Source organism: Carcharhinus amblyrhynchos, chromosome 27, assembly GCF_965287045.1.
Source record: "Carcharhinus amblyrhynchos chromosome 27, sCarAmb.v2.hapA, whole genome shotgun sequence".
NCBI classification, from domain to species: domain Eukaryota; kingdom Metazoa; phylum Chordata; class Chondrichthyes; order Carcharhiniformes; family Carcharhinidae; genus Carcharhinus; species Carcharhinus amblyrhynchos.
Window position 1 is genome coordinate 33,828,050 of NC_137350.1, and position 17,230 is coordinate 33,845,279.

General features: G+C 44.0%; 1 protein-coding gene across 2 annotated transcripts in view; it reads left to right on the top strand.

Annotated features, from left to right (window-relative positions):
• The first annotated feature begins 4,325 nt into the window (after window positions 1-4,325).
• cacnb1 (calcium channel, voltage-dependent, beta 1 subunit) overlaps window positions 4,326-17,230 on the top strand; it is a 260,012-nt gene continuing 247,107 nt past the window's right edge. Inside the window, exon 1 of one of the 2 annotated variants that reach the window (XM_080213746.1) lies at window positions 4,326-4,444. In XM_080213746.1, coding sequence (XP_080069872.1) covers window positions 4,364-4,444 — 81 coding nt within the window. In that variant the 5' untranslated portion in view covers window positions 4,326-4,363. The remainder of the gene's footprint in view (window positions 4,445-17,230) is intronic. The other variant, XM_080213747.1, reaches the window with a different exon arrangement.

Below are 17,230 nucleotides of genomic sequence, written 5' to 3' on the forward strand. Positions count from 1 at the left end.
ACCCGAGGTCTGATGATCTGACAAGCCTCTATCACAGACACGGTAACCTACTAAAGAGGGAGCTACCAGCATTGTGAGCCTGTTATCCCAGGGGATTCCTATGTAACAGGCCCAAGGTCCCAGAGGAATCTGACGTCATGGACTTGGGAGAGGGAAGGGTTGCCATGTCACAGGCTTCTTTTCCTAATAAGTTCCTCAAAGAAAACGTGTGTGGTGACAAAAATGTTTGGCTTCATAAAACTCAATGTGTCCCATTAAGTTATCGCTATTAATAATCTCAACCTTCAGGTAACAGGTTAACTGGTATAACTCTTGCACTTTTTGTTATCGTCCGAATCCCTTGGTTATATTGGTATTTTCTAATCTGCCACCAGCTATTCAATATTCTCCATCTCTCCATACATCTTCTTTATTGCTTTATAATCACTCCCCCAGGTATCCTTTATTTCACATATAAATACATTGATCCCTTGAACACACTTACTGATTCAGTATCATCTGCAGTTATCAATTGCACATCTATTACGCATCTGAACTGGGAAACCAGTTAGTGCAGTGGATCGGATGAGGTTCAAATCTAGTCCCCTGCTCTCTTCCTGCAGGTCTGTCTTAGAAAGATCAGAGTAGCAGTAGCAAATCCTTTCTAGTGGAGCATGGGTCTATGGCACAAAACCCGAGTAAGAAGTCTCACAACACCAGGTTAAAGTCCAACAGGTTTATTTGGTAGCAAAAGCCACTAGCTTCTGGAGCATTCGCTGCTCCTGAAGGGCTTCTGAAGGTGCACCTCATGCTCCAAAAGCTAGTGGCTTTTGTTACCAAATAAACCTGTTGGACTTCAACCTGGTGTAGTGAGACTTCTTACTGTGTTTACCACAGTCCAACACCGACATCTCCACAACAAAACCCGAGGCAGAGGAATAGACTAATTTTGATCAACAAAGATCCATCAATTTCAGTTTTACAATCAGTCGTCAATTGCTGCTTGCAAACTCCACTCCATCACTCTGTAGGTGTAGAGGTTTCTCTGAATTAAACTCCTGAACGTTCTGGCTCTAATTTTTTAAATTATGTCGCCTAGAGACATCTAGGGAAAGCGTTGGTATTGTCTCTTGACCAGTAACCCGGAGACCCAGGGTACTGCTCTGGGGACCTGGGTTTGAGTCCCATCATAGCAGATGGTGCAATTTGAATTCAATAAAAATCTGGAATTAAAAGTCTAATGGTGATCATAAAACCATTGTTGATTGTCGTAAAAGCCCATCTGGTTCACTATCATCAGGGGCGGCGCAGTGGTTAGCACTGCTGCCTCACAACGCCAGGGACCTGGGTTCGATTCTTGGCTTGGGTCATTGTCTGTGAGGAGTCTGCACGTTCCTCCCATGTCTGCGTAGGTTTCCGCTGGGTGCTCTGATTTCCTCCCACAGTCCGAATGACGTACTGGTTGGGTGCATTGGCCATGCTAAATTCTCCCTCAGTGTACCCGAGCACGCAATGCATTGTGGTGACCAGGGGATTTTCACAGTAACTTCATCGCAGTGTTAATGTAAGCCTGCTTGCGACAATAATAAATAAACTTTTTAAAAAATGCCCTTTAGGGAAGGAAATCTGCCATCCTTATCTGGTCAGGCCTACACAAGAACATAAGAAATAGGAGCAGGAGTAGGCCACCTAGCCCTTCGAGCCTGTCCCGCCATTCAATAAGATCATGGCTGATCTGAAGTGGATCAGTTCCACTTTCCTGCTTTCTCCCCATAACCTATAATTCCCTTGTCTATCAGAAACCTATCTCCCCGTGACTTAAATATATCCAGTGAGGTAGCTTCCACCACTTCAATGAGCAGAGAATTCCAGAGCTTCACCACCCTTTGAGTGAAGAAGTTCCTCCTCAACTCTGATCTAAACTGCCCCCCCCTTTATCTTGAGGCTGTGCCCTCTAGTCCTGCTATCCTTTCTAAGCGGGGAGAATCACATGTGACTCCAGACAGCAATGTGGTTGATTCTTAACTGCCCTGAATGAATGCTGGCCCAGCCAGCCACGCCCACATCCCATAAATGAATTTTAAAAAGTCTCTAGATTTCCAAATTAGTAGAAATAGCTCCTCTCAACTTGGCCCCTATTGTTTGTCCCTGACTGCAGTCAAATTGTCCCTTAATCCCTTCATCATTCCAGAGAATTCAATCCTTGTTTGTATAAACTCTCTCGGAGTCCAAGATATCATTGTGGTAAAATAAAAGCAAAATCCTGCAAATGCTGGAATTTGAAACAAAAACAGAAAATGCTGGAAAATCTCAGCAGGTCTGACAGCATCTATGGAGAGTGAACAGAGCCAGCATTTCAAGTCTGGGTGACCCCTCATCACAGTTCCATCATTGTGGTAAATCTACACACTTCTGTATCTGCACTAACTGGCATTGATGCAGAAGTGGATCCTTTCTTGATTTGATTGGACTTATTATAGTACTCGTATACAGTAAAAAGTATTGTTTCTCTACAGACAACGCATTCCGTTCATAGAGTACATAGGGGAGAAGGAAGGAGAGGGTGCAGATTATAATGTTACAGTAAGAAGTCTCACAACACCAGGTTAAATCCAACTGGTTTATTTGGAATCACGAGTTTTCAGAGCACTGCTCTTTCATCAGGTGAGATTAGTGAGGGAGCAGCACTCCAAAAGCTCGTGATTCCAACTAAACCTATTGGCCTTGACCCTGGTGTTGTGAGACTTCTTGGCGTACCCATCTCAGTCCAACACCAGCATCTCCATTTAATGTTACGGTCATAGCTAAGCCGTAGAGAAAGATCAACTAAATATGAGGTAGGTCCATTCAAAAGTCTGATGGCAGCAGGGAAGAAGCTGTTCTTGAGTTGGTGATATGTGACCTCAGTGGGATACATGGTTGGAACCTCGTCCACTCTGTATGTCACTGGTCTATTTCTACTCTGCCTTGCTTGTATTAACACTGGAGATAAGAGAGGGTTCAATTCTGCTACAGCTGCAATGATAAAATGGTAACTAACGTATTTCTAGACACAAAGAAATACTGTCGCAATGGCAGTGGAAGAAATAGACCGTGTTCATTCATATTTAATAAGCAAAGTATTGGAAAACTCTACATTTGAAAATCATTTGGTTCTGTTCTCCTGACTGGGTCTAATCCTTGGCTCTGCCCATGTCTATTCGAATTAGAATCCCTACAGTGCAGGAGGCCATTCGGCCCACTGAGTCTGCACAGACCACAGTCCCACCCAGGCTCTATTCCTGTAACCTCTCATATTTACCCTGCTAATCCCCCTGACATGGAGATGCCGGCGTTGGACTGGGGTAAGCACAGTAAGAAGTCTCACAACACCAGGTTAAAGTCCAACAGGCTCTCTCACGTGAAGAAGGAGCGACACTCTGAAAGCTTGTGCTACCAAATAAACCTGTTGGACTTTAACCTGTTGTTGTGAGACTTCTTACTGTGCAATTCCCCTGACACCAAGGTCAATTTAGCACGGCCACACATCTTTGGACTGTGGGAGGAAACTGGAACATCTGGAGGAAACCCATGCAGACACAGGGAGAATGTGCAAACTGCACACAGACACTGACCCAAGCTTGGAATTAAACCCAGGGCCCTGGCACTGTGAGACAACAGTGCTAACCACTGTGCCACTGTGCTGCCTCAGTGCCACCCTATGTTGAATATATAATTCCATCTAAATTTATAGAAAAGTGAAATATGTGTAATTGCCAATTACCACGACTCAATGAAGCATCCCAACTTTGCAAATTCAGTCTCAATTTCAGAAAAGTAGGAGGTGCTCTCTACACAATTAGTGGGATTGGCGAGTATAGAATTGTATTACTTATTTTTCCACCTCTCACACACTGAACGCGGTCGGTGTTGCAATGAGAATGCTTTCTGGGAGATGCTTTCAGCCGTTAAAATCCCAAAGGGATTAATTAGAAGAAAACCTCAAACAACAACCCCTCTTCTCCGCAAGACAAGGTGGGTTGGTGGGTTTGGAGGGGTGGGAGCTAACCTAATTATGTCCAGACCACCCTCTGCCAACAGCTTCCCTGGTATTGGTATATTATCCACCGCTGCCACCAGTTAGCGAGGCTTCAAGCGGCCAATGCATTTCCAATTGGTTCAGTGTTCTGTCAATCGAAACACTTTGAAGTTAGGTGGAGACGTGCAGGGCTGGACGCAGAGACAGATTCATTGTCTGGGGGAGAGGTGCAACACATTGAAGAGCAGAGCTGGCAAACATATAGAAAGAGAGGGAAGGAGAGGAAAGTGAGAGGGCCAAAAAGAAAAGGGGAATTAACATTACTTTTATTTAAAGATGTGCTACCTGTGACTTAAGCAATCTCCAATGGTACAAAACAGCATGTCCAGAACACCATCAACTTCCCACGAGATACAGATGGATGTATTTGACAACCCTCCCGTACAGGTACTGGCTAATTCATTTATTGGGTGCGGGGAGTAAAAAATATATACGTATACTTTTTTTCATCCTTTATCTTGCTTTTCATTTATTCGGACGCATTGCTAAACGGGTTAAATATCTAGATAGCGATGTTCCTGCGGCTGTTTAAAGCCCAGACATGGGGTTGCCTTTCTAGGCTGCTTTGGGGGAGAGATGCGGTTCCGCGGTTCATAGCCGACCTGTTACACACCTCCTTATACTGAAAGCCTGCAAACACTCAGCACTGCCTTCTCTCCCTCTGACTGGATTCATATCCTGCTGTCATCCCTTCTCCTCCCACCCCGTGCAGTGTTTTGAATGCATAGCAACCGTATCTTGTGGTCGCCTTCATAAATGCTAATATATATCTGCAGATTTGCAAAACCACCCCCCTCGCCGTCCCTCGTACATTTTTCCTGCAAGCATGTTTAATTCACATGTAGTTAAAAACCCCGACACACTCCAGTGTGCGTTTGGTTCATTCTTTCATGTAAATCTCGTTTCATCTTGGTACAAACTTCTGATTTTTAATTTTGGAACAACGGTATGAAATTTGCATTTGGAGGTTAATAATGTCTGTGCAATAATACAGGACAAAGAAAATTGTGTGCCCTGCTTTTTATATCTCCATGTTTCATTGTGTGTATGTATGTGTGTGTGCCTGTCTATCTATATAACTGTCTCTCTCTTGGTCCTTCTTGTTCTTCATCAAGAAAACAGCATTAATCTGATCTTTAGGTTCTGGGTCTGGTCTATTTTGCTGGTGACACCAGTTCAGATCTTTGCTGTTCAGTTGTAATTTTTAGAAGTGTATTATTGTCACAAGTAGGCTTACATTAACACTGCATTGAAGTTACTGTGAAAATCCCCCAGTTGTCACACTCCAGCACCTGTTCGGGTATATTGAGGGAGAATTTAGTACGGCCAGTGCACCCAACCAGCATGTGTTTCAGACTGTGGGAAGAAACTGGAGCACCCAGAGGAAACTCACACTGACACAGGGAGAATCTGCAGACTCTGCACAGATAGTGACCCGAGGCTGGAATTGATCCAGATCCCTGGCGCTATGAGACTTAATAGGATTGAGGGTTATAGATAAGCCTAGTAGGTAGGGATATGATCGGCACAACTTGTGGGCTGAAGGGCCTGTTGTGCTGTAATTTTTCTACGTTCCATGTTCTCTATGTTCTAACCACTGTGCCACCTTGCTGCCCTCATATCCTGGTGCCAGTCTGAGTGCCCTGGTCTGTATCTGTTTTTTTAAACTTTTACCTCTCCTCAGTGCTGGTAATTGTGAATGTTCAGGTTGAATTTATGGCCCAAGTTTCTAAACTCATTCATACTTGTCTGCTGTAAAAAAAACCAGACTGGATACTTGGAGGATGTTTCCCCTTATGAGAGAGGCCAAAACTAGGGAGACGTGGTTTAAAAATAAGGAGTCTCCTGTGTAAGGCAGAGATTAGAAAAAAGATTTTCTCTGAGGGTGGTGAATATTTGGAATGGTTTTCAATGAATATATTTTAAGGCGGAGGTAATAGATTCTTAACTAACAAGGGGCTGAAAGGTTATCAAGGGTAGTATGGAATGTGGACTGAGTGCACAGTCCAATTAACCATGATCTCATTGAATGGCAGAGCAGGCTCAAAGGAGGCAGATGGCCCCCTCCTACTCTGAATTCACATGTTTGCATGCATGTATGTTCATATATGATGTGAGTGGCTACCTGCTCTTTTGTTTCAATGCATTCATGGGATGTGGGTGTCGGTGGCTAGGTCAGCATTTATTGCCCATCTCTAATTGGCCTTGAGAAGGTGGTGGTGAGCTGTCTTCTTGTTGCAGTCCCTGTGGACCCACAGTGCTGTTAAGAAGGGAGTTCCAGAGCTGACCCAGGGCATAAATTACAACAAAAAACAGAAACTGCTGTAAAATCTCGGCCAGTCTGACAGCAGCTGTGGGGAGAGAATAGAGGCAACGTTCTGAGACTGGATGATCCTTTGTCAGAGCATCCGCAGTAATTTTCTTTTATCGCAGTCATAAATTACTCAGATTATAATTTAAAAAGAGATTGGAAAAAAAATGAAGGTTGGAGAAACATCAAGTTTGTCAGCGTCTAGAGGTGGAAAAATTCTGATTAATGTATCGGATGGGAAGTATTTATCAGAACAAGCCCTATACCTTAATAAAATGTTAGCCCAGCATTTTTCTTTCATATAGTGCGCTGAGATACACATGTACTGATTTGATAAAGGTTCCCCCTGGCCAGAATCTCCGTTTTGTTTATTATATATTTTTCAGGCTGGGCTTACCAGATCAATTCTATATGAGGAACTTACTGTTTGTCTTTATTGCTAACACTAACGCACTTCATGATGTCTAACAGGGAGCAGATTTAGGACTGAGTTGAGGAGGAACTTCTTCACCCAAAGGGTGGTGAATTCCCTGCCCAGTGAACCAGTTGAGGCTACCTCATTGGATGTTTTTAAGGCAAAGATAGATAAATTTTTGAACAGTAAAGGAATTAAGGGTTATGGTGAGCGGACGGGTAAGTGGAGCTAAGTCCACAAAAAGATCAGCCATAATCTTATTGAATGGCGGAGCAGGCTCGAGGGGCCAAATGGCCTACTCCTGCTCCTAATTCTTAGCTACTTATTGCAGTTTGGCCTTTTATCCACTTCTATTCGGAAGACTTTTCCTCCTGTTTCCTGTGCAATTGTTCAGGGGCTGTGCATTCCTCTCAATGTTTCGAAAAATATTATGTTGAAAAATAAAATTATCCCCACATCACTTTGGGGCAGATAATGAAAACAAAATGGGCCATTTTATCACATGATTAGGATGAGCTACAGAAAGGAACTCTGCCCAGGTGGCAGAGGGAGGTGGTGGTGCAGTGGCATTGCCATTAGGTTAATAATCTAGAGATCTAGGGTAAAGCTGTGGAGACTTGGGTTCAAATCCCACCAAAGCAGAATTAAAAGTCTAATGCTGAGGCATGAAGCTATTGTCATAAAGATCTATCTGGTTCACTAATATCCTTTAGGGAAGGAAAGCTGACATCCTTACCCGGTCTGGCCTACTTGTGATTGCAGACCCACAGCAATGTGGTTGACTCTTAGCTGCCCCTCTGAAATGGCTGAACGAGACTCTCAGATACAAAGACACAAAAGCCTGAGATCACAAACCAACCGACTCAAAAACAGCTTCTTCCATGCTACCATCAGACTTTTGAACGAACCTATCTTGCATTAAGTTAATCTTTCTCTACACCCTAGTTATGACTGTAACACTACAGTCTGCACTCTCTCATTTTCTTCTATATGAACGGTATGCTTTGTCTGTATAGCGCACAAGAAATAATACTTTTCACTGTATGCTACTACATGTGACAATAGTAAATCAAATCAAATCAGTTCAAGGGGCAATTAAGGATGGGCTACAAATGCTGGCCCAGCCAGCTGCACTGACATCCTCTGAATGAATAAGGAACAAGCTTTGGAACAGTTGAGTCTGGAGGTGGCAAAAGTAGATTGAACTGAGATAGGGGCAGACACAGGTAGTGTTGATAGAAGAGAGTCAGTGTTATTTGTGACAGAGAAGGTATGACTTATCCTTGAAGGCAGAGGTGTGGAACGAAGCATGCTGGGTCTTTGAGAGGACCAGCACAGCCAAGGTGGGCAGAATGGCCTCATTCTGAGCTATAAGTTTCCAGGATCATTTGAAGCTGAACTATGAAGGGAAAGTGGGTCACTTATGTGCACAGTTTGCTAACCTGCCCGAGTTCTGCTGAAGTGCACTCTTCTCAAACTCACACGGCAATAACCTTCACAACCAGCGGAAATCCCTGAAATATGAAAAAAAATCGTTCACTGCTTGCCTCCATCACAAATGCTTCATTCCCTTATGCCCAGACCGTCCCTGCAATGACTGATGATGGATTCAATTCAACTCTTTGCTGTCACTGCTTTGTTTGGAGTGGAATTAAAATAGAACTGAGGTGGGATCATAGAATGTCATAAACACCAGATATTTAAGACTTCTTTTCTCTCTGGGAATTAGAATCAAACTTATGTCATGAACTGTGCTGTGAACAACACCTTCCCCTAGGCTCGGGAGCAATGACAGGAGTAACAGTGAGAGAGCATCTTGTGTGAAGGATGGCAAAGCAGAGAGTATCTATTTAAGTAGGAAATTACCATATGTTGAGTGTACATTATGTTATGATCAGGAGTGCACAGCCTGAAAGGCTGGCAGAAGTAGATTCAACAATAGCATTCAACAGGGAAATGGATGTAGCTAAAGAAAGAGAAAGAAAATGTAAGGGATGTGGGATTAATTGGACAGCTTACTCAAGAGCAAGCACAGGCATGATGGGGCGAATGGTCTCCTTCTGAGCTCTATCATTCTTCGATTAAATTCCTTGGTAAATTATACCTGTGCTGCAGATAAGGAACAGGCATTCATAATTATCAGTTCATTAAATATTTTTATATCACTTATTTAGCACTGTTTCTGTGATTTTAAAAACTATTTTGTTTTAAATGCCACGGTTTTCGGCTCATTTGCAGCTGCTTGCTGCAACATTAGATGCCCCCTGTAAATGTTGTTTACCTCTACTGTGGTAAACACATTCCATGATCATTCATAGAAGGTATTCCAGGCAGGTTTGCCACTAACAATCTGCCCCCAAAGAGTACCCGAGTGCTAACACTGTGGAATGTATGTTTCATGTGTATTTATTAAATAAACCCTCTATTTTTTTTGTCTGTGACATATAGTTGGATGTGGTTTCACTAATGTTCTCTTTAAACTGCCCATGTGATTATTCTGCTACTGAGTGAAAATTAACTATTGACAGGCTATCTTGGGGAGATGGTGGAGTAGTGGAAATGCCACTGGACCAGTAATCCAGGCTAATGCGGTGGGGACGCTGGTTCAAATCCAACCATAGCAACTTGGTGGAATTTAAATTTAATTAATAAAACCTGGAATTGAAAAGTTAGTCTCAGTAACAGTGACTGTGAAACTGTCAGCAATTGTTATGAAAACCCATCTGGGTCACTAGTGCCCTGTAGGGAAGGAAATCTGTCACCTTTACTTGGTCTGACCTACATGTGGCTCCAGAACGCGAGTCCAGAGCCACAGCAAATATGGTTGACACTTTAACACTTTATCAGAAATGGTCTAGCAAGCCATTCAGTTCAAGGGCAGTTAGGGATGAGCAACAAATGCTAATCTTGCCAATGATGCCCACATCCCATGAAAGAATAAAGAAAACTAATTACACTATGTGTGCATTTACAGCTGAGATCACTCAATGTTCACTGCCTCACAGGATTTTCAGATACCTGGAGTGAGAATCTGGGTTTACTTTAGTTCTTAAGGGAAAATGTTTACAGGGGAAAGTGGGACTGCTTGAATTGCTGTTGCAGAGAGCCACCATGGACTTAACAACCGAATGACCTCTTCCTGTGCCGTACCCACTCTATGATTCAAAGATCCTTTCCATCAACCTAAGGTTGCTGAGGCCAGTTTTAGATTCTCATCCCACACCCCCAGCCTTGCTTACTTCAGCACTGATTAAGACTTAATAACAGACCAGTGTCTAGGGAATAGAGTTAGAATCTTCTTGGCCTGTTCCATAACAGGCCACTTGCTTACCAACTTCCCAGTTTTGGGATGAACCAGATCCTACTTTTCAGTAAAGACAAAGAGCAAAGGGCTGTGGGGATGTGGAGCAGGGAGTAAAATTTAACATTGGCAAAGTCATAAAATGGACACCCATCGACCGTGATACACCCAGCTCCATTTTCCATTCCATATTCTTCGATGCAAAGGAGAATCAGGTGGACAGTACAGCAGGCAGACCATCTGCTATCACCTGATTTAACAACATTCGATCACAAGAAATCAGAGCAGGATTAAACCAGTGGACCCCTCAACCCTGCTCCGCCAGTCATTAAGATCATGGTTGATCTAACATTGCCTTAGCTGCATTTTCCTGCCCGTCTGCCAAAATCCTTGACACTCTTGTCTATCAAAAAACGTGCACACTTACTGATGTTGAACTTTATCCTGACCTCCAATTCCTCTTTGCAAAGAGTGCAGAACAACTCAATTTTCAAGTATGCTGACGACACCACCATAGTGGATCAGATTTCAAACAATGACAAGACAGAGTACAGGAACGTGATAGGGAATCTGGTGAACTGGTGCAGCGACAATAATCTCTCCCTCAATGTCAACAAAACGAAAGAGATTGTCATCGACTTCAGGAAGCTTAGTGGAGAACATGCCCCTGTCTACCTCAATGGGGAGGAAGTAGAAATGGTCGAGAGCTTCAGGTTTTTAGGCGTCCAGATCACCAACAACCTGTTCTGTTTCCCCTATGCCGACATTATAGTCAAGAAAGTCCACCAATGCCTCTACATTCTCAGAAGACAAAGGAAATTTGGCATGTCTGCTACGACTCTCACCAACGTTTACAGATGCACCATAGAAAGCATTCTTTCTGGTTGTATCATAACTTGGTATGGCTCCTGCTCTGCCCAAGGCCTCAAGAAACTACGAAAGGTCTGTCAATCCATCACACAAACCAACTCCCATCCATTGACTCTGACTACATTTCCTGCTGCCTTGGAAAAGCAGCCAGCATAATTAAGGATCCCATGCACCCTGCATATACTCTCTTCCACCTTTTTCCATCAGGAAAAAGATACAAAAGTTTGAGATCACGTACCAACCGACTCAAGAACAGCTTCTTCCCTGCCTTTTGAATGGACTTACCTTGCACTAAGTTGATCTTTCCCTCCACCCTAGCTATGACTTTAACACTACATTCTGCACTCTCTTCTTTCCTTCTGTATGAACGGTATGCTTTGTCTGTATAGCATGCAAGAAACAATACTTTTCTTTGTATATTGTACATGTAACAATAATAAATCAAATCAAATCAAATCAAAATCGATCGATAGACCTCGCCAGGGAGTAGCCTGGAAGCAGGTTGCCTACCCAAGGGTGATTATTAAGGAGAGAGAGTGGAGAGAAAGGGAAGAAAAAGATGACCAATAGAGATAAATAACCTCAAAGAAAGCTCAATGCACATGCAGTTAACTAGAGCATTTGCACCTCTGACAATCAACGAGGAGTCAAATCATTGTAATCACTATACTGCCTCTATACTTACTTATACCACTAAACCTGCCACTTTAACCTGCTTCAATTCACACACTGCAGAGGGAGTAATTAGCTTCCCTAGTTGAGTTGAGTGGAAGGTCTAAGTGAACATCCTTAGTGAATCTTAGAATCAAATCATAAGGCCTAAATGACAATGTAAATAATGTGCATTTATCATTAAGATCTCCAACTTATTCCCTTCAATTGAGGAGGAAATGCCTGTTACTGTTGCAATAAATAGCAATGATCTATCTCTTCAGCTCTTTACATAGTATTGGTTCTTTGTAACTCGAAATGCTCTGCATCTTGAGTGCAATTGCTGGGACTATTTACTCTCTGCTCGGGGTCTTGAATTTCGACTAGGTAATTCTGGTACGCCCCAAGCTATGCCCGTCTGTGATATCTGGAGCACTGGGTCAATGCTGAATGACAGACTGACATGAAGACGGTCTTGAGGTGGCTTTAGGCCAGTATATACAAGTGTTGGAGCCACAGGTAGGTACACAAGTGTAAGAAGGGACTCCCCCAGCCATCTGTAATTTTCCTTCCTCTGGCCATCTGTTTTTATATTATTTTCTCGTTTGGCTTCTTGGAAGTTGCAGTTCTAAGGACACTGGGCAGTGTTGAGCAATGGGACTAAAATCCACAAGGGCTAAGAAATCACTTTGCATCTGCGTTGCAAAGTTTTCAGGAATGGGATACAGATCCTGATTATCCACAGACCCCAAGTCACCAATCTGATCCATGAGTGTTGCTCTCACCTCTGAACTGCCCCCCCACCACCACCCCCCACCCACCAACACCCCCCACCCCCCCGGAGACAAAATGCAGAGGGAGACCATTTGCCCATCAGGTCTGCATTAACCACAATCCCACCCAGGCCCTATCCCTGTAACTCCACGCACTTATCCTGCTAGTCCCCCTGACACTAAGGGGCAATTTATCATGGCCAATCCACTTAACCAGCACGTCTTTCAGACTGTGGGAGGAAACCAGAGCACCCAGAGGAAACCCACGTGGACACAGGGAGAATGTGCAACTCCTCACAGGCAGTCACCCAATGGCCAGCATTGAACCTGGGTCCCTAGCGCTGTGAGGCAGTAGCATTAATCACTGTGCCACCATACCAAATTCAGACATTCAAGTTTGTTAGTCAGAAACAAGGAGCAGATTTTTCCACTGCTTTTCCCCCCTCCTCCACACCCCATCAACGCGCTCCCCTGTCCCCCCCCTGCCCAGAGGCAACTTCCCATCTGCCGGCAATGGAATCTTCCGGTCCTGTCAGTGACAACAGTGTTTTGCGTTGGTTCACCAGCCATGCTGCCAGGGAACATGTCTGTGCCAGCCAATCGGGACTGGTTAAGATAAAAATCAACTATGATCTAATTGTATGGCAGTAGCATAGTGGTATCGTCACTGGACTGAACAGGCAGAGACCCAGGTTAATGCTCTGGGGACCTGGGTTCAAATCCTACCATGGCTGATGGTGAAATTTGAATTCATTAAATGTCCAATAATGACCCAGAAACAATTGTTGTAAAAACCCATCTGGTTCACTAATGTCCTTTAGGGAAGGATATCTGCTGTCCTTACCTGGTCTAGCCTACATGTGACTCCAGAGCCACAGCAATGTCCTTGGAAATGAGATGGCCCAGTAAATCACTGAAGGACAATGAGGGATGGGCAATAAATGCTGTCCTAGCCAGTGACGCCCACATCCCATGAATTCATTTAAATAAACTGTCTGGAGGGGCTGAATGGCCTCCTTTTTCCTGTTTGTAACTCAGCAGGAACACAAGGAGGCAGCAAAAATGGATAGTATAACACCTCCCACTGTACAAAAATTGCCAGACTGTGGGAAGCTTTATGCCATTTTGTGTGGGCCTAATGACAATGGTAATAGAGTGGCTGGCGTTAATAGAAACTAGAAGCAGGAGTTGGCCTTTCAGCCTGCTCCGCCATTCATTTATGATCATAACTGATTATCAAATTCAATATCGTGATCCACCCTTCCTCCCATATCTCTTGATCCTTTTGCCCCAAGAACTATATGTAATTTCTTCTTGAAATCACACAATGTTTTGGTCTCAACTACATTATGTGGTAGTGAATTCCACACATTCACCACCCTCTGGGTGAAAAGATTTCTCCTCATCGCACTTCTAAAAGGTTTACCCCTTATCCTGAAACTACGACCCTTAGTTCTGGACTCCCCCACTACTGGGAACATTCTTTCTGCATCTACCCTGTCTAACCTTGTGAGATTTTTGAAAGTTTCTGAGATCCCCTCTCATTCTTCTAAACTCCAGTGAACATAATCCTAACTGACTTAGTCTCTCCTAGGTTGGGATGGGGTGTGTGTGCACCAAGTTTTTGCCAGTTTTATAGGAAGTGTGCTACAATGTTCCCAGAAGGCCTGGGGCTTAGATGTCAACCTGCATGACATCGATTCACCCTCAACTCAATAACATCAGCCACAAAATAATTGAATGGCAGCACATGCTCGTGGGGCTGAATGGGCTGTTACTGTGCCTGTTGGTCAGAGGATACAACTATCCAATTTTTCTAGGCCTCTTCCAGCTGAAATCTAAAATAAGAAACCATTCTATCTCACTAACCTAGGCAGATAATGTGATTAATTATCATGTTCTGTCTGAGGTGTAGGGGCTTATTTTGCATTGGAAAGAAGCCAACTAATCCTTTCCAACTTGCTGCTGTTGACTGGTTGACAAGAACCGATCAGTAATGCACTGGAATGTGGATACCCCTACATAATCAATCAACATAACCCGCACCTAGGGGGTTTGGAAAGAAAAGGCAGCTTCAGTCAACCAATGAAGTCATGAAGGGATTGTTTGTTTGCCAATTGGTGAAGGGAGGAGATGCATCATGTGGGTGGGCATGCTGGATAGCCAGTGACCGGAGTCTAAGGGTGGGGCTGCTGGGCTTGGAGTGGGGGGGGAAGGGGAGATTGGGGGATGGGGTAATGCCATGTGATGGAACCTCAAATACACATCTTACCAAACCTCTATCCTCCATGTTTTAGCCCAGAGGGTAAGCCACTAATGTTCCCTCAACTCACGCCTCTGGCTAAAATCGTAGCAGAACCTCAGTGATGTCATTTTAATAAGGACCCCCATCAGCTCCATTGAGAATGGGTTTCAGATTGCCCCTCCTGCCTCATCTCCCAACCTACCTCACCGTGTCCATCTTGTTAGGATAACCAGTCTGGGCAAGTGTGAGTAGACATCGCAGCGCAGCCTTGGCAACGGTTTGTGATTTAAAAACATGAGACGGACAACAGCAGAATGCTTGTTTTAGCGAAACCTCACAACCCGGGAAAGGAGAATAACCTTTATCATTTGGTGAGGTGTTTTATATGCTGCACATGCACTCGCTGTCTGCAGGCCACACAGACGCAAGCACGGTCCAGCTTTATAGATTGGACCTTGCTCAGGGAGCCACAATATTCAACACACACAGGAGCTGCCTCTGAAATTCTGAGAATTTGATGGACTTTGACACAATAAAGCAGGATACTGAAATATGAGCTGGTTATAATGATTAAGCTAGCTCTTGTTCCTGTATTTTATTTATTTATTTATTGAACGTGAAGGGAGCTGAGTAAATTAGGCTCCTCCATCCACAGAAACCAATAATGCTGTAATATAACACCATGACAACGGGCCAGTGTTTGCTTTTAATTTAATACATGGCCTGAGTGAAAAGATTGCAGTCACTTGCTGATGATGAGAGGAAAAAGGCACGGGCTGGAGACTGAATCTGAGCCGCATCGGGTGAATTCACACACAACACAAACAAGGACCAGTAACTCGTGCGTGCAGCATCTAGGCGCAGTACGTTTTAGGCCAATTTCTTTTCCCGCTTTCAAATTCAGCCTGACCGCTCTTTGATCTGATCACCAAGTACATAGAACGTAGAAAGGATTGAGAAAGGACATACTGGCACTGGAGGTGGGGTGCAGAGGAGATTCACTCGGTCGATTCCGGAGTTGAGAGGGATGGCTTACGAGGAGAGACTGAGTACGCTGGGGCTGTACTCATTGGAATTCAGAAGAATGAGGGGGAGAAAGCAAATAGTGGGGGTAAATGGGTGTTTTTCCGGTTGGCGATCAGTGACTAGCAGTGTACCTCAGGGGATCAGTGTTGGGACCGCAATTGTTCACAATTTACATGGATGATTTGGAGTTGGGGATCAAGTATTGTGTGCCAAAATTTGCAGATGACACTAAGATTAGTGGCAGAGCAAAAAGTGCAGAGGATGCTGAAAGTCTGCAAAGGGACATAAATAGTCCAAGTGAGTGGGCGAGGGTCTGGCAGATGGAGTACGATGTTAGTAAATGTGAGGTCATCCGTTTTGGTAGGAATAACAGCAAAATAGACTATTACTTAAATGGTAAAAAAATTGCAGCATGCTGCTGTGCAAAGGGACCTGGGTGACCTTGCGCAAGAACCACAAAGAGTTGGTTTGCAGGTACAGCAGGTAATTAAGAAGGCAAATGGAACTTTGTCCTTCATTGCTCGAGAGATGGAGTTTAAAAGTAGTGAGGTTACATTGCAGCTGTATAAGGTGCTGGTGAGACCACACCTGGAGAACCGTGTTCAGTTTTGGTCTCCTTACTTGAGAAAGGACATACTGGCACTGGAGGGGGTGCAGAGGAGATTCACTAGGTTAAATCCGGAGTTGAGAGGGTTGGCTTATGAGGAGAGACTGAATAAACTGGGGCTACACTCATTGGAATTCAGAAGAATGAGGGGGAGATCTTATAGAAACATATAAAATTATAAAGGGAATAGATAAGATAGAAGCAGGGAGTTGTTTCCACTGGCGAGTGAAACTAGAACTAGGGGGCATGGCCTCACAATAAGGGGGAGCAGATTTAGGACTGAGTTGAGGAGGAACTTCTTCACCCAAGGGGTTGTGAATATTTGGAATTCCCTGCTTAATGGAACAGTTGAGGCTACCTCATTTAATGTTTCTAAGGGAAGGATAGATAAATTTTGGAACAATAAAGGAATCAAGGGTTGTGGTGAGCAGGTGGGTAAGTGGAGCTGGGTCCACAAAATGATCAGCCGTGATCTTATTGAATGGTGGGGCAGGCTCGAGGGGCCACATAGCCTACTCCTGCTCCTAATTCTTATGTTCTTACAGAACAGTACAGCACAGGAACAGTCCCTTCAGCCCACGATATTGTGCTGAACATGACGCCAAATTAAACTGATCCATTCTGCCTGCCCTTGGTCCATATCCCTCTATCCCTTGCATATTCATATGCTCATCTAAAAACTCCTTATATGCTCCTATCGTATCTCCACCACCACCTGAAAATATGGTCCAGACACCAATCACTTAAAAATAATTTTTTTACTCTATTCTTAAAGTTGCAAAGCTAATGCTCAGAATGAAGCGGGCAAATCTGAATCTATTCCATGCTTGTTCCAAGCGGCATGATGGCACAGTGGCTAGCACTGCTGCCTCACAGCACCAGGGACCTGGGTTCGATTCTTGGCTTGGGTCACTGTCTGTGTGAAGTTTGCACATTCTCCCCTGCGTGGGTTTCCTCCGGGTGCTCCAGTTTCC